Here is a 22208-nt window from a genome sequence, read left to right as displayed (position 1 = left end):
AAGTGTAGTTTTGACCCTCCCAATTGCTGCTGATGAACACAGTGCCTTACTGATGGATATAAATCCAGAATAGCTCAACACATGCTAGAGAGAGATAAAAAAATTAAAGTACGAAATTATTTCCATCAAGCAATTCGAACAATGACAAAATGACAGAAAATACAAAGGAGCCGTACACATGAACTGTTCTGATGACCTTACCAGTCAACCCAGTCCAAATCTCCTCTATATCTGGCGGTAAATGAAGGGTTCAGAGCCATAGTGAGCAAAGCGCCATTTATTAAAAAAGGAGAAAGGAAAGGTTAAAGTTAAGTGAATACCATAGAAGATTGACATATTATTTAGTTTCAATATGCATACTTTATATTACTTGCTACATGTTTTATTAAATTATGGTATTCACTTAATTTGAACTCCTGTTTTCTACGGTTTTAATGTATGGCGCTTGGCCCACTATGGCTCTGATCTCTTCAAATAACCCTAGACAAATTTGCTAAACTTTGGACAAAGCATGAAGCAGTGTAACAACCATTACAATTTAGTTATTTTAATTTAATTTCTGTCTTTTCCAACTTTTGAGGTTGTCATATGTCAAAAAGTAATGGAAGTAAGATTTAAATCGAATAAAACATAAAAAGAAATCAGGAATTTTATAATACAGGGTGTTTCAAAAATACGGGGCATAATTTCAGGTATTTCCCACATATAGACAATCAAAATAGTTCATTACAACATGTATCCGGAAATGCTTTATTTCCGAGTTATGGCCTTCACAACATTGAAATTCACCGGAACGTTTTTCTTTCCGCAGGTCGTTGCCGTCAAAGGACACATTAAGAGGGCACTCTGACAGTTCATTCCGAGGCGAAGGTTACATTCAGTGTTGTGTAGGCGTTAGACTGTGCGACATGTATTCAAATCAAGAGCTGGCAGAGATACACTTCATGTACGGTAAGGCGGACGGCAATGCTGCGCTGGCTCGTCGTTTGTACCAGGAGAGGTACCCACAGCAACAATGTCCAGATCGGAAGACATTTGTACGTCTCCATTACCGTCTGTGCGAGTATGGAAAATTTAACTCTCCTGGTTTGGGAAGGGGATGACCAAGATCTACAACTCCAGAAGTACAGGAGGAGATTCTGGGGGCTGTGAACATGACTCCTTCTATCAGCACACGAAAGGTAGCGTTGCAAGTCAATGTTCCTCATACGACTGTCTGGAGACTGTTGAAAGAGTATCAATTGTAACCTTATCATTTGCAACGTGTACAGCCCTGTCACCAGCAGATTACCCTGCACGAGTTAGGTTCTGTCAGTGGTTCTTGCAGCAGTGTGGTGTAAATCCGAACTTTCCTGCCTTAGTATTATTTACAGGTGAAGCACAGTTCACACGAGATGGCATAACAAATTTCCACAATCAGCATGTATGGGCGTATGGGCAACTGTTCCATCTCATCACCAGGTGCGGTTCTCCCTCAACATCTGGGCCGGGTATCATTGGTGATCGATTAGTTATACCTGTAAACAGACTTACGGGGCAGGCGTACACAAACTTCCTGGAAAACACCATACCTCATGTTTTAGAAGACACTCCACTGATCAATCGTCAACACATTCACTTCTTGCATGATGGCGCTCCTGCACACTTCAGTCTTACGGCCCGCCGGTACTTGGATCGAAGGTTTCCTGATCGATGGATAGATAGAGGTGGCCCAATTCTTTGGTCTCCACGCTCACCTGATCTGAACCCTCTCGATTTCTACTTGTGGGGCCATTTAAAATCATTGGTTTATTCGTCTCCGGTGCCTGATTTGGAATCCCTTCGGAATCGAATTGTGGCATGTTCTGAGGACATACGCAATACTCCTGGAGTTTGGGATCGTGCTCGCAGGTCAATGAGACATGGATGTGAGGTCTGTATTCAAGCAGGAGGTGGGCATTTTGAACATCTTCTGTAATGACAACGACCTGTGGAAAGAAAAACGTTCCGGTGAATTTCAATGTTGTGAAAGCCATAACTCGGAAATGAAGCATTTCCGGACACATGTTGTAATGAACTATTTTGATTGTCTACATGTGAGAAATACATACCTGAAATTATGCCCCGTATTTTTAAACACCCTGTATAGTGTTCAATCTAAAATTTAACGTGGTAAAAGTTTTAAAAAGTGGTACTAGAAAGGTAGCTCAGGACGTGGAATAAAGATGATGTCGTAGGATGCAAATAAAATTGATAGCTTCAATGACTCAATAGGTATTTCTTTAATGATAATAGTTGATATTTTAAAGCGTTTGCAGAAAGAAAAGAGATGAGTGGTGTTGGTTCCTCTTGCACCAGCAAACAGACCAATAATTTCTATATAACTAAGATGGTAGGGATTTTTATAGTAGGAATGGTCGGCTCATAGATGGATTTGTTTTCTGCATCCATCTTGTCAGGTTGGTTTCTGAGAGACTCAAACCTGATAGTTGGATCTCATAGCCTTTGATATTACCAGGTTTAAAGGCGATGATGTCGATTCGACGTACACTGCTATTTACAGCTCATCAGTGGACTTCTTCATCTGGTGTGTATCCACTACTCTGTAAGCTTTAGCAAGTTTTGATCGGATGATGTGTTGTCTGTGGTTGCGAAGAGCGTCGCTAAAAGACAGGATCCCAAGACATGTGCAAGTGTTTTAATCTCGCTATGGCATCGCCTGGTATGGCGCGTACTGGGGCTACATTAGCTGTCATCTTGATAGTTGAAAGAACGAGAGCGTGGCATGAAGGAAAGCGTACATATGAACAGCAGAAAATTACACAGAGCCAGAAAAGATAAAAAGTAGACCAGTACGATAGCGAGAATGCAAGGCGAGGAAGTCATTTCCTAAGCTCTCTTATGCAGTTTAATTACAAAGTGTGAACGAATTGATTAATGTTCCTACACCGCCAACAATCAACGAGCGTAATGAGTGATTCAACTGGTGCCAGTGAATTGAATCGCAGTTCAGATTATAAAGAAAAAACTTAAAATGTTCATTAAAGCAATTTATACTGTAAACAATAAATTTGGTTCTGTGGCCTTCATTTCTCATAGCTTACTTTAGCGAACATAATAGTAATATGCGTTACAAGAGCGGTATGTTGACGTTTTCATGTTCGAGGAAAAGATTGAAAAAGCGAAACGTAGTTGAGCTTTTTTAATTTCCGAGAACATGAAAACAAACATATCGCTCGTGTATCGTACATTATTTTGTGCGAAGATCGTTTATTACATACCTGAAAGACGAATTTCTAATTAGTTGCAATGAAATCTCCATGTTGGTTTCTGTTTAATGACGGCAACTTCGGAACACCAAAATATCTTTCTTCAACATTATTGCTATAAAATGTTTTTTGTGTTTACTATACTCCAGCAGGCCGTGATATACGTCTGTCTTTTTTTCCCCCAGTCTATAAATGCGAACTTAAAACAAACGGTAAGGTTATGTAATGATTTATTTTTCATTTTAATATTTTAACAATATTATTTATATAACATATTGCAGTAATAACATCGGCATCTGGAATCTTGTTGATTTTTTCACGGCTTCCTTAATGTTACTTGTATCAGGAATGCAATAAGTTTCGTGGAGTAGTGGACTTTACTTAATTTTTGCAAATATTTAAAAACAACAATTAACATTGCAATTTAGGTGAAATTGCAGTGGTAAGTTTACAATTTATAATTATTACTATGTTAAACGTCTCTCAAAATAATATGTTAAAAGCCTAAAGCAGTAAAATGAATGTCGCGCTTAAGCGGTAAGAAGAGGGAAATTGTTGTGTGTGTTACGTTGGGAATACTGAATGTGGTATTTCACACTTACCGCGTATTGGTTCTGTGCGGAAAAAAAGCAAATACGCACGATCTCGCACAAACCAATCATTACATTTTTAAATTCTGAAGAACATAGTCTATAGACTGTAAGTGTTAAATTTAACCCCAGTTTATCGTCTCTCATTGCACGAACATTTAAAAACATTGTTATACGTTTGCACCTTAAGAAGTTCACTTCTGTGCGTAAACATTTATTATTATTATTATTATTATTATTATTATTATTATTATTATTATTATTTAAGTAGGTTATTTTACGACGCTTTATCAGCATCTAAAGTCTGAATGAGATGAATATGATAATGCCGGTGGAATGAGTCCGGGATCCAGCACCGAAAGTTACCCAGCATTTGCTCATATTGGGTTAAGGGAAAATCCCGGACAAAACCTCAATCAGGTGACTCCTCCCGACTGGGAATCGAAGCCAGGCCACCTGATTTCGCGGCCGGACGCGATAACCTTTATTCCACAGGTGTGGACTATTAATATTATTATTATTATTAGTAGTAGTATTATTATTACTTACTTACTTACAAATGGCTTTAAGGAACCCGAAGGTTCATTGCCGCCCTCACATAAGCCAGCGGTCCCTATCCTGTGCAAGATTAATCCAGTCTCTACCATCATATCCCACCTCCCTCAAATCCATTTTAATATTATCCTCCCATCTAAGTCTCGGCCTCCCTAAAGGTCTTTCTCCCTCCGGTCTCCCAACTAACACTCTATATGCATTTCTGGATTCGCCCTTACGTTCTACATGCCCTGCCCATTTCAAACGTCTGGATTTAATGTTCCTAATTATGTCAGGTGAAGAATACAATGCGTGCAGTTCTGTGTTGTGTAACTTTCTCCATTCTCCTGTAACTTCATCCCTCTTAGCCCCAAATATTTTCCTAAGAACCTTATTCTCAAACACCCTTAACTCTCAGAGTGAGAGTCCAAGTTTCACAACCGTACAGAAGAACCGGTAATATAACTGTTTTATAAATTCCAACTTTCAGATTTTTGGACAGCAGACTGGATGATAAGAGCTTCTCAACCGAATAATAACACGCATTTCCCATATTTATTCTGCGTTTAATTTCTTCCCGAGTGTCATTTATATTTGTTACTGTTGCTCCAAGATATTTGAATTTTTCCACCTCTTCGAAGGATAAATCTCCAAATTTTATATTTCCATTTCGTACAATATTCTGGTCACGAGACATAATCATATACTTTGTCTTTTCGGGATTTACTTCCAAACCGATCTCTTTACTAGCTTCAAGTAAAATTTCCGTGTTTTCCCTAATCGTTTGTGGATTTTGTCCTAACATATTCACGTCATCCGCATAGACAAGAAGCTGATGTAACCCGTTCAATTCCAAACCATGCCTGTTATCCTGAACTTTCCTAATGGCATATTCTAGAGCGAAGTTAAAAAGTAAAGGTGATAGTGCATCTCCCTGCTTTAGCCCGCAGTGAATTGGAAAATCATCAGATAGAAGCTGACCTATGCGGACTCTGCTGTATGTTTCACTGAGACACATTTTAATTAATCGAACTAGTTTCTTGGGAATACCAAATTCAATAAGAATATCATCTAATACTTCCCTCTTGACCGAGTCATATGCCTTTTTGAAATCTATGAATAACTGATGCACTGTACCCTTATACTCCCATTTTTTCCTCCATTATCTGTCGAATACAAAAAATCTGATCAATAGTCGCATTATTATTATTATTATTATTATTATTATTATTATTATTATTATTATTATTATTATTATTTCAGCCTACTGGTGGTGCAAAATTTTTGTCTTCTGAGACTGCTGCCAAGCTAAGAGGAACAGATCCTGACTACAGCACTCGGGACCTATACAACGCTATCGCACAAGGAAATTATCCCTCTTGGTCGTTCAATATACAAGTTATGACGTTTGAGCAAGCTAAAAAGTCTAAGTTCTATCCCTTTGATGTCACAAAGGTATGGTTTACATTACACTATATTAATTATTGTTGTACCTAATAATTAGGTCTACTAATTTTAGTTAATTTTAATTTCATCTGATTCATTTCATTCACTTCATTCTTTCCTGCTCAAGAACAGGTCTTTCACTACAAACCCCGCATTCTTCAGTCTTCTCTATTTTTGCTTTACTCTTAGTCTCCACATGCGATCCAGAAATCTTAATGCTGTCATTCTGCTGGTATTAAAGTATAATCCTAGTGACTTCGTCATTTGCTAACATCAATTGTTTTCATCCCGTTTGTCCGCCTAGGGAACACAAAGGTGCATTGCAGCTTATTTTCAGAATAGAGGGTACGACAGAAAAAACTGAACTACAATATTAGCTTGCTGTGAGAAACATGTCATAGCATAGCACAGAGGTTTTATGTAAATACATCTTTCTGTATTACTCGACCGAGGCGAGTGGAGCTGCGGGCGTAATGTGAACTATAGCGGTGACGCCTTACGAACGCAGGAGCAGTACAAGTGGCGCTCCGGGCTACAGGACTCCACTGTCCTCGGTCGAGTAATAACCAATTTTCATACAACTGAAATTGTTTCCCTACACTCATTTCTGCCTTCCCAAGCAGTATCCTGTATTTTTTCGCTTTTATCATCTCACTAACACCCACTAGTCGTATTTTGTTAGGTTTGATATTATTGCATGTCCCTAACGTCTATACAGGAATTATGGTAATGGGCTTCAAATAAATAAATACAATTTGCTATAAGATTTAAGTGTATCTAATGCATGAAATGAAATAAACTATGAATAACAGCCAATTCTCTAATAATAATAATAATAATAATAATAATAATAATAATAATAATAATAATAATAATAATAATAATAATAATAATAATAATAACTTACATACTTACATACGGCTTTTAAGGAACCCGGAGGTTCATTGCCGCCCTCACATAAGCCGCCATCGGTCCCTATCCTGAGCAAGATTAATCCATTCTCTATCATCATATCCCACCTCCCTCAAATCCATTTTAATATTATCATCCCATCTACGTCTCGGCCTCCCTAAAGGTCTTTTTCCCTCCGGCCTCCCGACTAACACTCTATATGCATTTCTGAATTCGCCCATACGTGCTACATGCCCTGCCCATCTCAAACGTTTGGATTTAATCTTCCTAATTATGTCAGGTGAAGAAATCAAGGCGTGCAGTTCTGTGTTTTGTGACTTTCTCCATTCTCCTGTAACTTCATCCCTCTTAGCCCCAAATATTTTTCCTAAGCACCTTATTCCCAAACACCCTTAACCTATGTTCCTCTCTCAAAGTGAGAGTCCAAGTTTCATAACCATAAAGGACAACCGGTAATATAACTGTTTTATAAATTCTAACTTTCAGATTTTTTGACAACAGACTGGATGATAAAAGCTTCTCAACCGAATAATAACAGGCATTTCCCATATTTATTCTGTGTTCAATTTCCTCCCGAGTATCATTTATATTTGTTACTGTTGCTCCCAGATATTCGAACTTCTCCACCTCTTCAAAAGATAAATTTCCAATTTTTATATTTCCATTTCGTACAATATTCTCGTCACGAGACATAATCATATACTTTGTCTTTTCGGGATTTACTTCCAAACCTATCTCTTTACTTGCTTCCAGTAAAATTCCCGTAATAATAATAATAATAATAATAATAATAATAATAATAATAATAATAATAATAATAAAAATAATAATAATAATAAGAAGAAGAATAAATAATAATTATTAAAACAGAATGTACTATTAAGGAGACAAGCAAAGAACAGTTTCTGAAGTACACACAATTAACAATTATTGTGATATACTGTACAAAAATACATGAGAATATTCCAACAAATTATTATTATTATTATTATTATTATTATTATTATTATTATTATTATTATTAATCCATCTGCTGTGAGTAATGTCAAGCTTATATTAACTTCCTATAATTACGAATGCATTTTGCACGCGTCTGTTTTGCGTCCATATGAAAGCATAACAGAATAACATTAAGGATAATGATAAACTCTTCCAAATAGGTTATATAATATATTATGCGGACTTGCCTTGTGTATAGGATTGAATCATTCTCATCGCTGTTATCGCATATGTCTAATACGTAAGCATTTCCATGGCAACTGAATTCAATTTTTCTAGTAATCTATGTTATACGTTAGAAAAATGGCATATAAAATGTACGTAACTCTCTTTACATTGACTTTTATTTAATATCATACTACAGTCATTATGCAATATGTGATTTATCAAGTGTTAAGTAAATAACCATGAAACAAACAAATAAAAAGTACAACACTGACCACACATTATTAGTACAGCAGAACTCCAATTATCCGGACTAATAGGGGGTAGTATAAATCGGATATGCAGGAATCCGGACAATTGGGTCGGAAATGAAAATAGTCTCGAAACATCAATAGTAAGCTACTGCATGTATTAAAAGTGCAAAATGACTAGAGGCCTACAGTTTATAATGAACAAAATTACACATATTCAAACAAAATAGAATTTTAAATGAATTAAAATTATAAGAACCCTTCATATTCCATACAGAACAGAACTTTATTTACGTATGGTAGTACAGTATACGAAATAAAATAAAATTAATTATATGCAACTTTCTTTGAATAAATAATTTCAAACTGTCCTGAAACGTGATCCGGATAATTGGCGATCCGGATATTTGGAGTTAGGATAATTGGAGTTCTATTTTATATGATACATAAAACTAATACAGAAAGTTTAAGAAGAAAGTGGTCCTTGAAAATCAAACAGTGACTATTATTCAATATCTAACTTTGAAAATTTAGAATTACGTAGGCTAAGTCACTAAGGGTGCTACTCATAGACATTTCGCTAGCCCGCGCTACGAGCGCGCTAAACTAGCCCGGGCTATCGAGTGATTACTTGTGCAGGATTCATATCATATCATATCGCTAACACTGGTTTGTGAATACGAAAAACGTTAGTTCGCTGATCATCCACCGGAAGCCCACGCTAAGAATGTTTATGAATGTGGCCCTTAAGGCTTTATTCTTACTAAAGGCTTTACCAATAACCAAAAATATATTTTAAAATAGGCTTAAGGACTTTACTAATAGACGGTAGTATATTATGCACACTGTTTAAAGGTTTTAATTGATGTTTTGTTATTTGAAGTTTTGTATTAGTGAAGAAGTGTGTTGTGTCAGTGAAGTGTGTTGTTTCAGTGAAGTGTGTTGTATCAGTGAAGTGTGTTTCTGTCAGTGAAGCTTTACAGTTTCTAGTGGTAGAGAAAAGTATTTGAACAGTAAAATGTTAGTGAAGTCAGGATAGTATCAGTGAAATCCGTCGTAGTATAGTATCAGTGAAAGGTGTTGCAGTACCAGTGCATTGAGTGAGTTGACAGCGAAATGAGTAAGCCTATAGATTTGAAAGCTATTTGTGCATGTATGAACATATCATACTCGTGGGTTTTAGTTCGAATTTAGGGTTAAGATACAATTTAGATTTACTTTAAATGTTATTTTAAGTGATCGTGCTTCATTTAATTTAGGATGCTCCTTGTTAATTTTATTATACTAATGCTGTTATTATTATTTATTATTATTATTAATTATTATTAGTATTATTATTAATTTATTATTAATTGTCATTATGGAGTGTAATTAGTTACCATTGCCACCGGGTATTTACCCATTTGCAATATGAATAAATACACATACACATACTATACGACACTCCAAAATTCTCTTCTCATTTTGTAATCTATTATTTCTTCTAGTAACCTGAAGCTGCATCCTTTACGGTTTAAATGTTCCTGTTTTTGCGTTTTTATTCACTTTCCAATTCATCAGTTATAAATAAATGTCCCACACTATTCCTTGTATTTTAATATCTTTCCTAAAGGTTTAATTTCTGTATTCAATTGTTTTTCTCATAATATTTATAATCTGCACTCACAAGCGTATGTTGCGATAGTTTTTACAACTGTAGTATTTTAGGTAACCTGAAAATGAAAATGATAACGCTTAGGGCCGATTGTATAAACCATTTAATCTTAGATCAGAGGTTAAATTGATCCTCGTTCTAGCTGAACTTGGAATTTTGTGTTGTATAAAGTCTAATCGGAGATTAATTTGCCTTCAACTAAAGTCAACTTTGACTGAAGAAATTTCTCCGATTAAGTTAGATGATCCAAGTTCAGTTATTTCTTTTCTGTTTGAAATATACGAGTGGTAGATTGTGCAAAAATAATAACCATTATTATTAATATTAATAGATATGGTAGGTACATTTATATTTATATATATATTTTTTTTTTCAATTTCTTGTCTTAATACACAAACATTCTTATATTTTGTAAGGCTTTATTGTGTTCAGCAGTATCAAATAACATAACCTATAATTATATTATGTTTATAACAACCATTAATTATTAATGTATATGATAGGTACATTCATAAATTTTCAATTAACTGTATTACTAAACGAAAATTGTCGTTTTATAAAGCTTTATTATGTTTAGCAGTATCAAACACCATAACATGATAACAATTTGGAGAACAGTCAACCTTCTTCTTATTGTCCGCCATTATTTACAATGCACAAAACAAACCAGTGTCTCCAACAGAGTGTACGGAAAGTCGCCAAAAAGTAGTTGGAAAGTCACTAGATTTCTCAATATCAACAAAGAAAGATTAAATTTTGTCACTATGGGGTGCTAAGAAGGTCACTAAATCCCTATTTAAGCAATATAAAATTTAAAAGAAATTGTCGTTGAAAAAGAGTTAAAGTCGCTAGATTGGCAACACTGAACAAACCTGTACAACAGGGCCCGCGCATCACATACTTAATCTGTTTATGCGATGTTGTCAAATCCTTTTCACGTGAACTTAGATTGCATTTGAACCAAGGTAATTTGATAGCAGAAAAGTTTTATACAATAGAAGAAGTGTCTGAACTCGGTTCACTTTCCGATCTTCGATCAAAGTTGATCTTTAGTCAGGGAGTTTTATATAATTGGGCCTTAGAAATCTAGAACTATTTTCTTCGTATTTTTAAATTTAATTGCTTTACCTTTCTGTCTTGCAGATGTGGCCTCTAGCAGATTATCCGCCGATAGAAGTTGGCAAATTCGTGTTGAACGAGAACCCTACAAACTACTTTGCTGATATAGAACAAGCTGCATTCAATCCAGCGCATATGGTGCCAGGTATCGAACCTAGCCCCGACAAGATGTTGCAAGTAAGTGTGAGATATTGACTTTCGTTTTCCTGTTATCTTTAAACAAACTTCAAGAAACGTTCGATAAGCAAGAGTAGCTCGAATACTACAGACGATCAAGAGTCCCGAATAGGCTCGCGCTTTCTCAGTCTGTTATTGAGAGTCATTAAGAATGATGGTCACTTGAGAGTTCTTGTGATTATTTATCACTGTAAATTTGGTTGGAAATTAGAAATAAAATCGTTAGTTGCAGGAGTCACTCATCGTTAAATATGTATGATTTACATGCCTTGAAGATCTGTGTAAATTGTGTAGCAAAAATGCTGATGAACATTCATAAATACGATAAATTTTTTAGTCGCAAAGTTACTAACGGTGGTATGTGAATTTCGTACAATTAGGTGAAAACCAATGAACATACTGATACAATGAATTCATTATGCAATGAATGACGACAACGGCGACAATCACAACAGCGATAATTACGAAGATAGCGGTGATAATCATGATGACAACAGCGATAATCACGAAGATAGTGGCGGTAATCACGACGACATCGGAGATACGACGACAACGGCGATAATTACGACGACAACGGCGATAATCACAACAGTAATAATCACGAAGATAGTGGCGGTAATCACGACGACATCGGAGATAATCACGACGACAACGGCGATAATAACAACAGCGATAATCACGAAGATAGCGGTAATAATCACGACGACAACAGAGACCATCAGTACGAAAACGGCGATAATCACGACGACAACGGCGATAATCATAACAGCGATAAACATGAAGATAGCGACGATAATTACGACGACAACGGCGATAATAAGAACAGCGATAATCACGAAGATAGCGGTGATAATCACGACGACAACAGAGACCATCAGTACGAAAACGGCGATAATCAAGACAACGGCGATAATCAAGATGACAACGGCGATAATCAAGACGACAACGGTGATAATCATAACAGCGATAAACACGAAGATAGCGACGATAATTACGACGACAACGGCGATAATAACAACAGCGATAATCACGAAGATAGCGGTGATAATCACGACGACAACAGAGACCATCAGTACGAAAACGGCGATAATCACGACGACAACGGCGATAATCATAACAGCGATAAACATGAAGATAGCGACGATAATTACGACGACAACGGCGATAATAAGAACAGCGATAATCACGAAGATAGCGGTGATAATCACGACGACAACAGAGACCATCAGTACGAAAACGGCGATAATCAAGACAACGGCGATAATCAAGATGACAACGGCGATAATCAAGACGACAACGGTGATAATCATAACAGCGATAAACACGAAGATAGCGACGATAATTACGACGACAACGGCGATAATAACAACAGCGATAATCACGAAGATAGCGGTGATAATCACGACGACAATAGAGACCATCAGTACGAAAACGGCGATAATCACGACGACAACGGCGATAATCGCGACGACAACGGCGATAATCAAGACGACAACGGCGATAATCAAGACGACAACGGCGATAATCAAGACGACAACGGCGATAATCGCGACGACAACGGCGATAATCACGAACACAGCGGCGAAAATCACAGCGACATAGGAGATAATCACAACGGCGATAATAACAACAGCGATAATCACGAAGACAGCGGCGATAATCACGATGACAACGGCGATAATCACGAAGACAGCGGCGATAATTACAGCGACATAGGAGATAATCACAACAACGACGATAATAACAACAGCGATAATCACGAAGACGCGATAATAACAACAGCGATAATCACGAAGACAGCGGCGATAATTACCGACATCAGAGATAATCACAACAAGGGAGATAATGACGACGAAAACGGCGATAATCACGACGACAACGGCGATAATCACAACAGTGATAATCACGAAGATAACGGCGATAATCACGACGACATCGGAGACAATTACTACGAAAACGGTAATAATCACGACGACAACAGCGATAATCACGACGACAGTAATAACTAAAACAATATTCTTTAAATTCTTTGCTCTCATCTGCAGTATCTCATTTTCGTCGTATCGTGTTCTACGTCTCTGTGTAGTCTTTGAATAACTACTTGAAAGTGTAGTTCAATAATTACTATTTGTAGAAGTAACATGAAGTAGGAACAATAATGATCTTATTTTTATAGAAGTAAGGACATTTGAAATTTGGTGACTTATATTTCAGGGCCGCATGTTCGCATATGGTGAAACCCAACGTCATCGTCTCTGTGCTAACTACATGCAGCTGCCAGTGAACTGTCCATGTAGAGGGCAGCACCCAAGCGTAACCAACTACGAGAGGGACGGAGCACAGTTATACTACAGCCAGGGAGGTACGCCCACCTATTACCCCAATAGCTTTGGAGGTCCCGTGAATTCTCCATGGGGTGCCTCGAGTGTTTATGGAGTTTCAGGATATGTTAGAAGGTGAGTGAAGTTTTGTTCATTTTATTGTTCAATAGTTTGTGTTACATAACAATGTTCCACCATCCCAATCATTAGTCAGAAAGTACATGCGGTACTGGATCTCCGAATATTGAACTTTTTTCATGCGAGTTCATTCCGGATCTTAATATGTTTTCCTGAATTATTAAGCAGATAGTGTTTTCAGGGAAGGAATGGAATGGAATGTAACTGAGTGGGCACGGATGGCCTAGCACTGAGACCTATTGAAATCTATTGCGCTAACCCTCGATATGGAATCAGTTGCGTGCCACAGATCTCCTACGCTCACCGCCCTAACCACATGACTCCCTTAACGACCGGTCCCTACAGCCGACAGAATCCATATACCATTTCTGCTTCGGCAAATTCCCCCAAGGCCTCATGTCGGTCCGAGGCGAAACTTCTCCCCCAAGTAGGTCCGCGTCGGGTGCCATTGCAGAAATCATCCAACGTCTCTGAACTACATTCCACGGAGGCCGGCAGAGAGAGTCAGAAGCTTCGGAAGGCCGGCGGTAAAGTGATCTCAAAAAACCAGAAACGGGATGATGAGGAAAGGGTGATGGGGAAGAAAAGGAAGTGGCGAAGAGTGGGGTTCCAATCGCCTGATAAAGTTACCTGATATTCATCCATAGGAGTGAGGGAAAAAACCCGAAAAAATCTCACCCAAGCAACTCGTCCTGACCGAGAATCGAACCCGGGACTACTGGGTTCGGAGTTAGACTCGCTAACCCCTAAGCCACAACAGCTGACGTTTTCAAGTAAGACTCTTTATTTTGTTATCGAATACAGTACAACTCCAAATCTGTATAAAATTCTTCACAGAAGGAGCCCCCGTTTTTGGTTCACTAACATGGCAGCAATGCAGACGCAGTAGGAAAAGACCCATAATCACGATAGTACCACAAATAAGTACACAGTATTATACAGGGTGAACCAGCCAGAGTTAGACTCCTAACCGCACTCAAGGATTGTGATTCATGCGTAACTACGCTACCATGCAGAGGATTCGTTCCGCGCTTTTGCGGTTATAGGCCTATTGCGTAATGATGTATTTACCGAATTCACAATTATTCATGTTCGAAATGACGTCCTTGTGATATCTAGCAGGCTGCACATCTCCTGAAGACGTGTCCAACAACTCAACGCAGTTCGTTCTCGGAAATGGCTCGAATTTCGTGCCGGATATCTTTTTGAGTTCCTCAAGTGAATGTGGATTATTCGTGTAAACTTTACTTTTAACCACAGAGGTGGAACCATGCTTCGCCACTATAAAAAGTTACGATGGCGTCAAGTAGTCCATCATACACTGACTGTTGGAACAGCATGCAAAACCTAAGTCTGCTCTGGTAATCGGGTTCCGTTGAACTCTGAACTACACGAATTTTGTAAGGTACCTCTTATCACTGAAGACTCTGACACCCCTACCTGCTGAGCTACACGGCGAGATGATGTCGTAGGACTTCTCTCTAGTCGGTAAAAATATTTCATCTAACATCTCCTCAGTGAGAACACGCTTCATACATGCTTTTTTCTTATACAATAGGTACTGATCAATTTTGTACGAAATTTCTTCACTTAATTGTAAATCATTGCTTTAGAAGACTTTAGCGAATCAGGGAATGACTAGAGTAAGTTTACGATGACGCAGAATATCTGCATGGAAATATCATATGTACTTCGGTACATTAAAATAATATATAGAGTAAGTTTGTTACAACTGTTCTCCAAGATTCGTATTTCACAAAGTTGTCGTAAATATACACTCGTTGTTTAAGGCTATATTTCATAATGGACACACTACTGCATTCTAAATGTACGGTATACAGCTGCACTCTCACTGTGTTAACGTGTTTACGTAATTAAATACGAAACGTACGGGAGTAAAAGGTCCCAAGATAGAAATTTTACACGGACATTTCTGACCCCGCCGGGAATCGAACCCTGGCCGGCTAGTGTGGAGGCAGAAGCACTACCACAGAGCTAATTCGGCGGACTACGTTCGTAAAATAGAATGATTAAATAATGTGTTAGTAATTTAACTACACAAAATCACTATTTTTTTTTTCAATTGTCGAAGTAATCCTATACCGGTAAATTCTCTATAATTTAGACTGTCACTAATTCAGACTGGATTTTCCCTCCAAAATGGACCAAATTAGCGAGGTTATATTCTATTTGATTGTTCTGTTTCCACATCGGTTTCATGAACCATCATAATAGTACATTATGCAACGAGCCTATAACGGTAGTAATTAAGACGCGAGTATGTTTATGAAACGAGCGCAAGCTCATTTCATAATTTTCATAAGAGCGTCTTAATTACCATTATAGGGAAGTTTCATACGACTTTTTATGCTCGACCATATTTCTAACTTGAAATTATTCATAAGTATTCATATTATTCTTATCTGACTGGGGAGCGCAAGTGACCTTGTGCAATGTCGTAAATTGTGAGATGTGCGCAGACGCGAAAGTATTGATTTTTTCCGAGGAACAAATGTCATTGACCTTGATATAATCTAGAGAGTAAAATGAACATTAATCTTGATATAACCTGGAAATTGATTTAGACATTGAAAAACGAGATGACAAATTGAATTTATTTGAATATTATTTACAATTAACGCTAATTATTATAGTAACAGAACATAAACTTCTGCGATAGTATTGGATTTCCAGCCTCCGTGACGTTTCGCTAGTTGTCTTTCGATTGCATATCCGAGAATAATCGATACTTGCGCTTTCATATTGCTTTCTGATGGATGGAAAACCTGAACTTTAATGAATAGGTGTACTTTAATGAGGTCCATTAAAGGGCTGCTACCAGGTATATAATTACTACATTTCGGCATGGTCGAGCATAAAATTAATTATTGCAAACACGGAATACGTATTCCCAAAGACTATATTAAATATACGACTAAATTATAATTGACAATATTGCACACTCAGTTTTGAATCCCGACGTCTTTAATGGAACACTAAATGTTATAGGTACAACACTACAGATGACGACAACTACTCTCAAGCTACCGCGTTCTGGAAGTCCTTGTCTGTTGATCAACAGAAGACATTTGTCCTTAATATTTTAGGAGACATGGAGAAAGTACATAGCAAAGATATCAAGGTAAATATGAAAAACAGTACTTTGTAGCAGTCAGTAACAACATACTACAATAAAATTGTTTTAACCATTTACTAGGTGATGGGAAGTATATTTCCCACCAAATTCATTATTTTACTGTGTCCACAGTCTATTGTTCCTAGTATTCTCAGTTGCTAACCGCTTGGAGCATTATATCGCGAGAAATGCAAAAGCACCTCAAGCTTCGTGACTGTATGAGCTAGATTGTGGTATAATGTGATTTCAATTTTTCTTGCAGTTGAGAACAGCTGACATGTTTAGTCGAGTGGACAAATATCTTGGACTGAAAATAGCGAAAGGTATGGGACTAATGAAAGCATGAGCCTGTTATATTTTATTCATTAACCTTCGTAAGGTAAATATTGCGCGTTTCTTGTGCTTATACTAGAGCAGCGTTTCTCAAACTATGGTCCGCGGACCACCTGTGGTCCCCGAGGTCTGCCCTTGTGGTCCTTCAAAAAAGACAGAAGAAAAAATAAAATTCAAACGAATTACGTATCACTGTATAGCTGAAAATCTCAGAGTTTGAAAATGACACGTGGCAATCGCCTTTCACTTTTTCTCTCAGTACTGACATTTTATGGAATTTATTACCCTATCCGTCTACTCTCAACAACAAAAGAGGGATTTAATGCACTATAACGTGGTGTTTCTCGCCATCTTTTTCCCTGCACATCTGGCACCGCCCCTGTAACCCAGCCAGGGTCCATCCAAATTCATAACAGAGGACCGAATCTTTTCATATATTTATGACTTTCTTAATAGTTTTGCCGACACCAAGCCTGCACATTGAAATGGTCACATACTTTACGTCGTACACCAATACAACTCTGAGGTCACAAATTGAAACTTATTTTCCAAGTAAATATGACGAATTTTCATGGGTTCGTGATCACTTTCATTGCGATATTGAAAGTAACAAACTTTCATTGAGTGAAAGAGAACAGTTAATTGAACTCTCGAATGAGACCGGACTTAAAATGAAATTCCAAGCGGAAGGTATGGTTAATTTCTGGACGCATCATAAGTGAAAAGAGAATACAGTGAACTGTACAATGGTGTTTTAGAGATTATAATTCAGTTTGTTTCTATGTATCTGTGTGAGAAAGGGTTTTTATCACTAACTCTAATAAAAACAAAGTGGGCTACCAAAATCGACTCGATAAATGTGACGATCTGAGACTTAAGCTTACCAGCATATGTCCAAATATATAACAACTGTGCAAGAATCGGCATGCTCATACATCTCATTAATGTCAGTACCAACCTTTATTTTATTTTATTTTATTTTATTTTATTTTTTTAGTTAATAAGTTAAAGATTATCCAAACTCTAATAGCATTATTAAAGAAACAAAAATGAATTTTCTTCTACTAACATTAGCTTAATTAGTTAACCCTTTCTAACCCAAATTAAATTTACAAGCAATCCATGTTGAAACAAATAGCTGTATTAGGACCAATTCAGTGACCAAGTTACGGGAGTGGCAACATTTGAAACAAAACTATATTGATGAAAATGTATTGAAATAGAAGTTATCCAGCAAAATTTACGTTCATATGTAACACACAAGTATATGAATGCTATAAAGTTAATTATTGCCATATGGTATCTGTAGGTAAGAAAGGGTTAATACTAATATAAAATTAATTTAATTAAATTAATTTTACTTAATTTTATAAGACAATGGCTATACCAACTCTCTTATATGGATGTGAAGAAAAATGATATTAATAGAATCCAGTCAGCGGAAATGAAATTTCTCAGAGGAGTAAAAGGATGTACAAGATTGGATAGATATAGAAATGATGACATAAGGAATGAACTAAACCTGCTCCCAATTATAGATAAAATAAAGGAATATAGAATTCGTTGGTCGAATCATTTGAGAAGAATGGATAAGGAACGAATACCGAAACAGGTGTTGGATTATAAACCACAAGGGAGAAGAGATATTGGTCGGCCAAGAACAAGGTGGAAAGTTGAGGACGCAACAGGAGACTCTCCTATTCCATGAAGAGAAGAAGAAGAAGAAGAAGAATTTTACTTAATTAATTCTATTTTAAAATATAGGCCTAAGTATATTGATATTAAAATATTCTACAAAAATGATAAATTTGTTTTCGAAGGGAACAAGAGTAAGGTGGTCCGCGGAACTGTTCTTAGAAAAGTGGTTCCCACTTCAAAAAAGTTTGAGAAACGCTGTACTAGAGTAAGGAAATCACCATTAGATTTTTTATTTTGTACAATTCAAGATTATAATATTGTCTAACTAAAATATGTAGTATTATTTGTAAAATGCTGTTATACGTAAATAGAAGAACTGTTTCTAACCCGTCATATGTGATCTTCATGTTTTAACATTTTGCATGTAGTTGGAATGATGATGAGGGGAAATATTATTTTATATTATTTTTTTTAACAACTTTGGTGAACACAATTTCTAATCATATGGTGAACATAAAATTTTTATCGAATCTTAAGTATTCTGGTAGTAGCCGTCACCAATTTAACCTTGTTTCACATATTACTTATTGGCGGGGTAATGATGTTAACAGTGTAAAATCTTCCTCAATTATCTTGTTGAATAACGAAACATTTTATACAGTATAGAACGCGTCACAGCTGCAAGGATGACATCTTATATTTCAGTACATGAAAGAAAATGGAAAGTTATGCGTGTCTAAATACAAAGTTAAAACCATTTATTTTAGTAGTAGTAGTAGTAGTAGTAGTAGTAGTAGTAGTAGTAGTAGTAGTAGTAGTAGTAGTAGTAGTAGTAGTAGTAGTAGTAGTAGTAGTGGTAGTAGTAGTAATAATAATAATAATAATAACAATAATAATAATAATGCAAAAGTATGAAGATATTAATTTTTAAAAGGAATTATCATTTTATACAAAATATTATAATAGAAAAAATTAAAATAATTCTCATTTTGTAAATATCCAGGCTATTATAAAATTTAATTACCATGTAACAAAAACATCAGGCAAAAAACAGTCAAAGAATGAGATATAGAGAATGCGACATAAGTCAATTAATCGCTGTACATTATTGTCGATGGTCGCATTTAAGCTAATTATGTAATGGTGCAATCTGTGCGGAGTGTAATTTGTTTACAGTGGTGGCAGGACTGACTTGTTAGTAACAAATGACAAACCTACTTCCCGTTTTATTTGTGGTATATGAAGCAGAGGAGTGACAGGTCCTTATTTTTTCAACGGGACAGTGACTGCGAATAAGTACCTTCGAATGTTGAGAGAAGAAGCTATGATAGAATTATACAAAAGCCCTGTATTTGAAGCAGTATGAAACAACCTTATTTCGCACTATGGATTACAGTTCCGTGACTTTTTGAATGAACATTTTGAAGAGTGGATAGAAAGGCGAGGCCGCCGAAATCACCGGACTTCACGCATGTGATTTTTCACTGTGTGGATATTGATGGACAATGATTATGCTACAAAGCCATTAAACTATAGCATTTAAAGGATTTAATTGAAGAAGAACTTGAAAACATTGGTAAAAATGGGAACTTGTGCAACAAAATGATTAAATCAATATTTGAACGATGTCCTCAATTTTTATAGGCCACTTTGAGCAATTTCTCTAGAAAAACAACTGGTTTTTGTACAGTAATAATATATTAATATTACACTATGAATTTTCGGTTAACTGACTTATGCTGCACGCTGTATTCATTTCACACTCTATTAACTCTATTTCATCGTAGAGGTATGTTAGGATATTAGGGTTTTGGTTGTTTTAAGTTACTTTACAAATTAACATTGAAAAGTTATACGGCTGAAGATATAAGAATATAAATTGCTGTCTCCTAAATACTTAGGCTTATGTGTAAACTATAACCTTCTAAAAATTATAATTTTTACGCCTACCAAAAGCTTTCAACACCATAACTTCTTAAAACAGTACACAGTGGCAGTGCAAATATTATATGACAGTGATTTATATTCTTTTTTAGAAAGTAGGGATCTATAGTTATTTTTCATAGACTTTGCAACTAACGGAAGCTCCTAAGATTCCAGATTGTCTCTACACAAACTAAAATATTGCCTCTCACTTGGACATTCCAAAAAATTTTCAAAATAATAATACACAAGATAAATGACAAATCATACAGAGTGAAGAACATTTTGACGGACACTCAGTTCAACAATAGGTTCTTTGGCGAAAATCAAGACAACTTTATATTTACAACAATTTCCCGTCTTGTATAATACCGTATCTTCAAGAATTCGGAATAAAATTGATGATATGGCTACCTTTTAAATATTTTTATTGATACCGGAACTTGTTCCACGATTACATTACCCTAATAATGAATAGTGACTAGTAAAGGGTTTTGGCTTTTAGGATATAATATCTGGTTCAGTATCCCTTACGTATTACATAAAATTAAATAACATTCTAATGTAAAGATGTATTTACTTCTTGGGTTCAATAGTAACAAAAATTAATGACTCAAATATGTTTGCTACAAATTACAGTATGTTTTAAAATGAAGAGAACACTAGTATTTTCGGCTGTGTATGGAGGAAGAAGTAAAACTCAGAGAGCTGATGGTTTTAGTGTTAAAATTTGTTTGAAATTAGCTAATAAGATGTACGCATTTACTTTCTTATCTCAGTTTAAGAAATCAACTTTGGATGAAACTCAAATAAAACATCGAACTCAGCACTACTACATACTGGACAGACCTCTTGTGTTTAGTGCTGTAGCATCGTCTGAAATTTCAACCCTTTAATATGTGAGAAATATACAAAACTGAATATATAAATAGAGAAGTGTCTTTATTTTCTTGAAAGAATAGCATGACGAGTACGTTTCCGATAAACTTCCTTCATCCTGGATAATACGAAGCTTGTAATGAATTCTCAAACTCCTTGTGTAAGTATTAATTTATATAATAGGAAGGTTGCAATTTTCCGTTTATAATAATATGATGTTTGTAGTACTCAATATGTATTTCCTGTTGTATAAATACTGAACACAAGTTGTAAGTACAGTAATCTATAGAACAATTATTTTTTAATATGTATAGTAACAATATCAATCACAATGTGCGTTTTGAAGAAGTAAAGAAATCATGTTATAATTGTATCAAGAAAAAAAAAATATATATATATATACACACACACAGAATGTTTCCGAGGCGGTGTTACAAACTTTCACGGATGATGGCGAAGGGCACATGTATCAATTTGAGAAAAGGAACCCTGGTCCGGAAATGACCGAGTCGAAAGTTACAAGCAAAAAAATTGTGTGGAAATTAAATAATTACACCTTATTTATGTGTATTTGTCTGTACATCTTACACATACTGTATTCATCTGACGTTGTTTACGTTGTCGACTTACAGTATTCCATTCACTGCGCTGTCTGAGGGATGGGGACAGGAAACTACACTAAAGCAATGCAGATAGCGTAATGTGTAACGGAATGGTCGGTTCTGATATGCATGTGTGTAGACAG

The 22208-nt window shown here is 36.1% G+C and overlaps 2 protein-coding genes across 2 annotated transcripts in view; one reads left to right on the top strand and one right to left on the bottom strand.

The window, feature by feature from the left end:
• Window positions 1–17036, top strand: part of LOC138704361 (catalase-like) — a 28899-nt gene extending 11863 nt beyond the window's left edge. Inside the window, exons 6-10 of the mRNA XM_069832198.1 lie at window positions 5636–5827; window positions 10943–11095; window positions 13310–13551; window positions 16564–16696; window positions 16953–17036. Coding sequence (XP_069688299.1) covers window positions 5636–5827; window positions 10943–11095; window positions 13310–13551; window positions 16564–16696; window positions 16953–17036 — 804 coding nt within the window. The remainder of the gene's footprint in view (window positions 1–5635; window positions 5828–10942; window positions 11096–13309; window positions 13552–16563; window positions 16697–16952) is intronic.
• LOC138704583 (uncharacterized) overlaps window positions 1–22208 on the bottom strand; it is a 321702-nt gene that overhangs the window by 67458 nt on the left and 232036 nt on the right. The gene's annotated exons all lie outside the window — the stretch shown is intronic.

The sequence above is a fragment of the Periplaneta americana genome, chromosome 8 (assembly GCF_040183065.1).
Source record: "Periplaneta americana isolate PAMFEO1 chromosome 8, P.americana_PAMFEO1_priV1, whole genome shotgun sequence".
NCBI lineage: Eukaryota > Metazoa > Arthropoda > Insecta > Blattodea > Blattidae > Periplaneta > Periplaneta americana.
The sequence above is the reverse complement of the archived record's forward strand: the minus strand, read 5'-3'. Positions and strand labels throughout refer to the sequence as shown.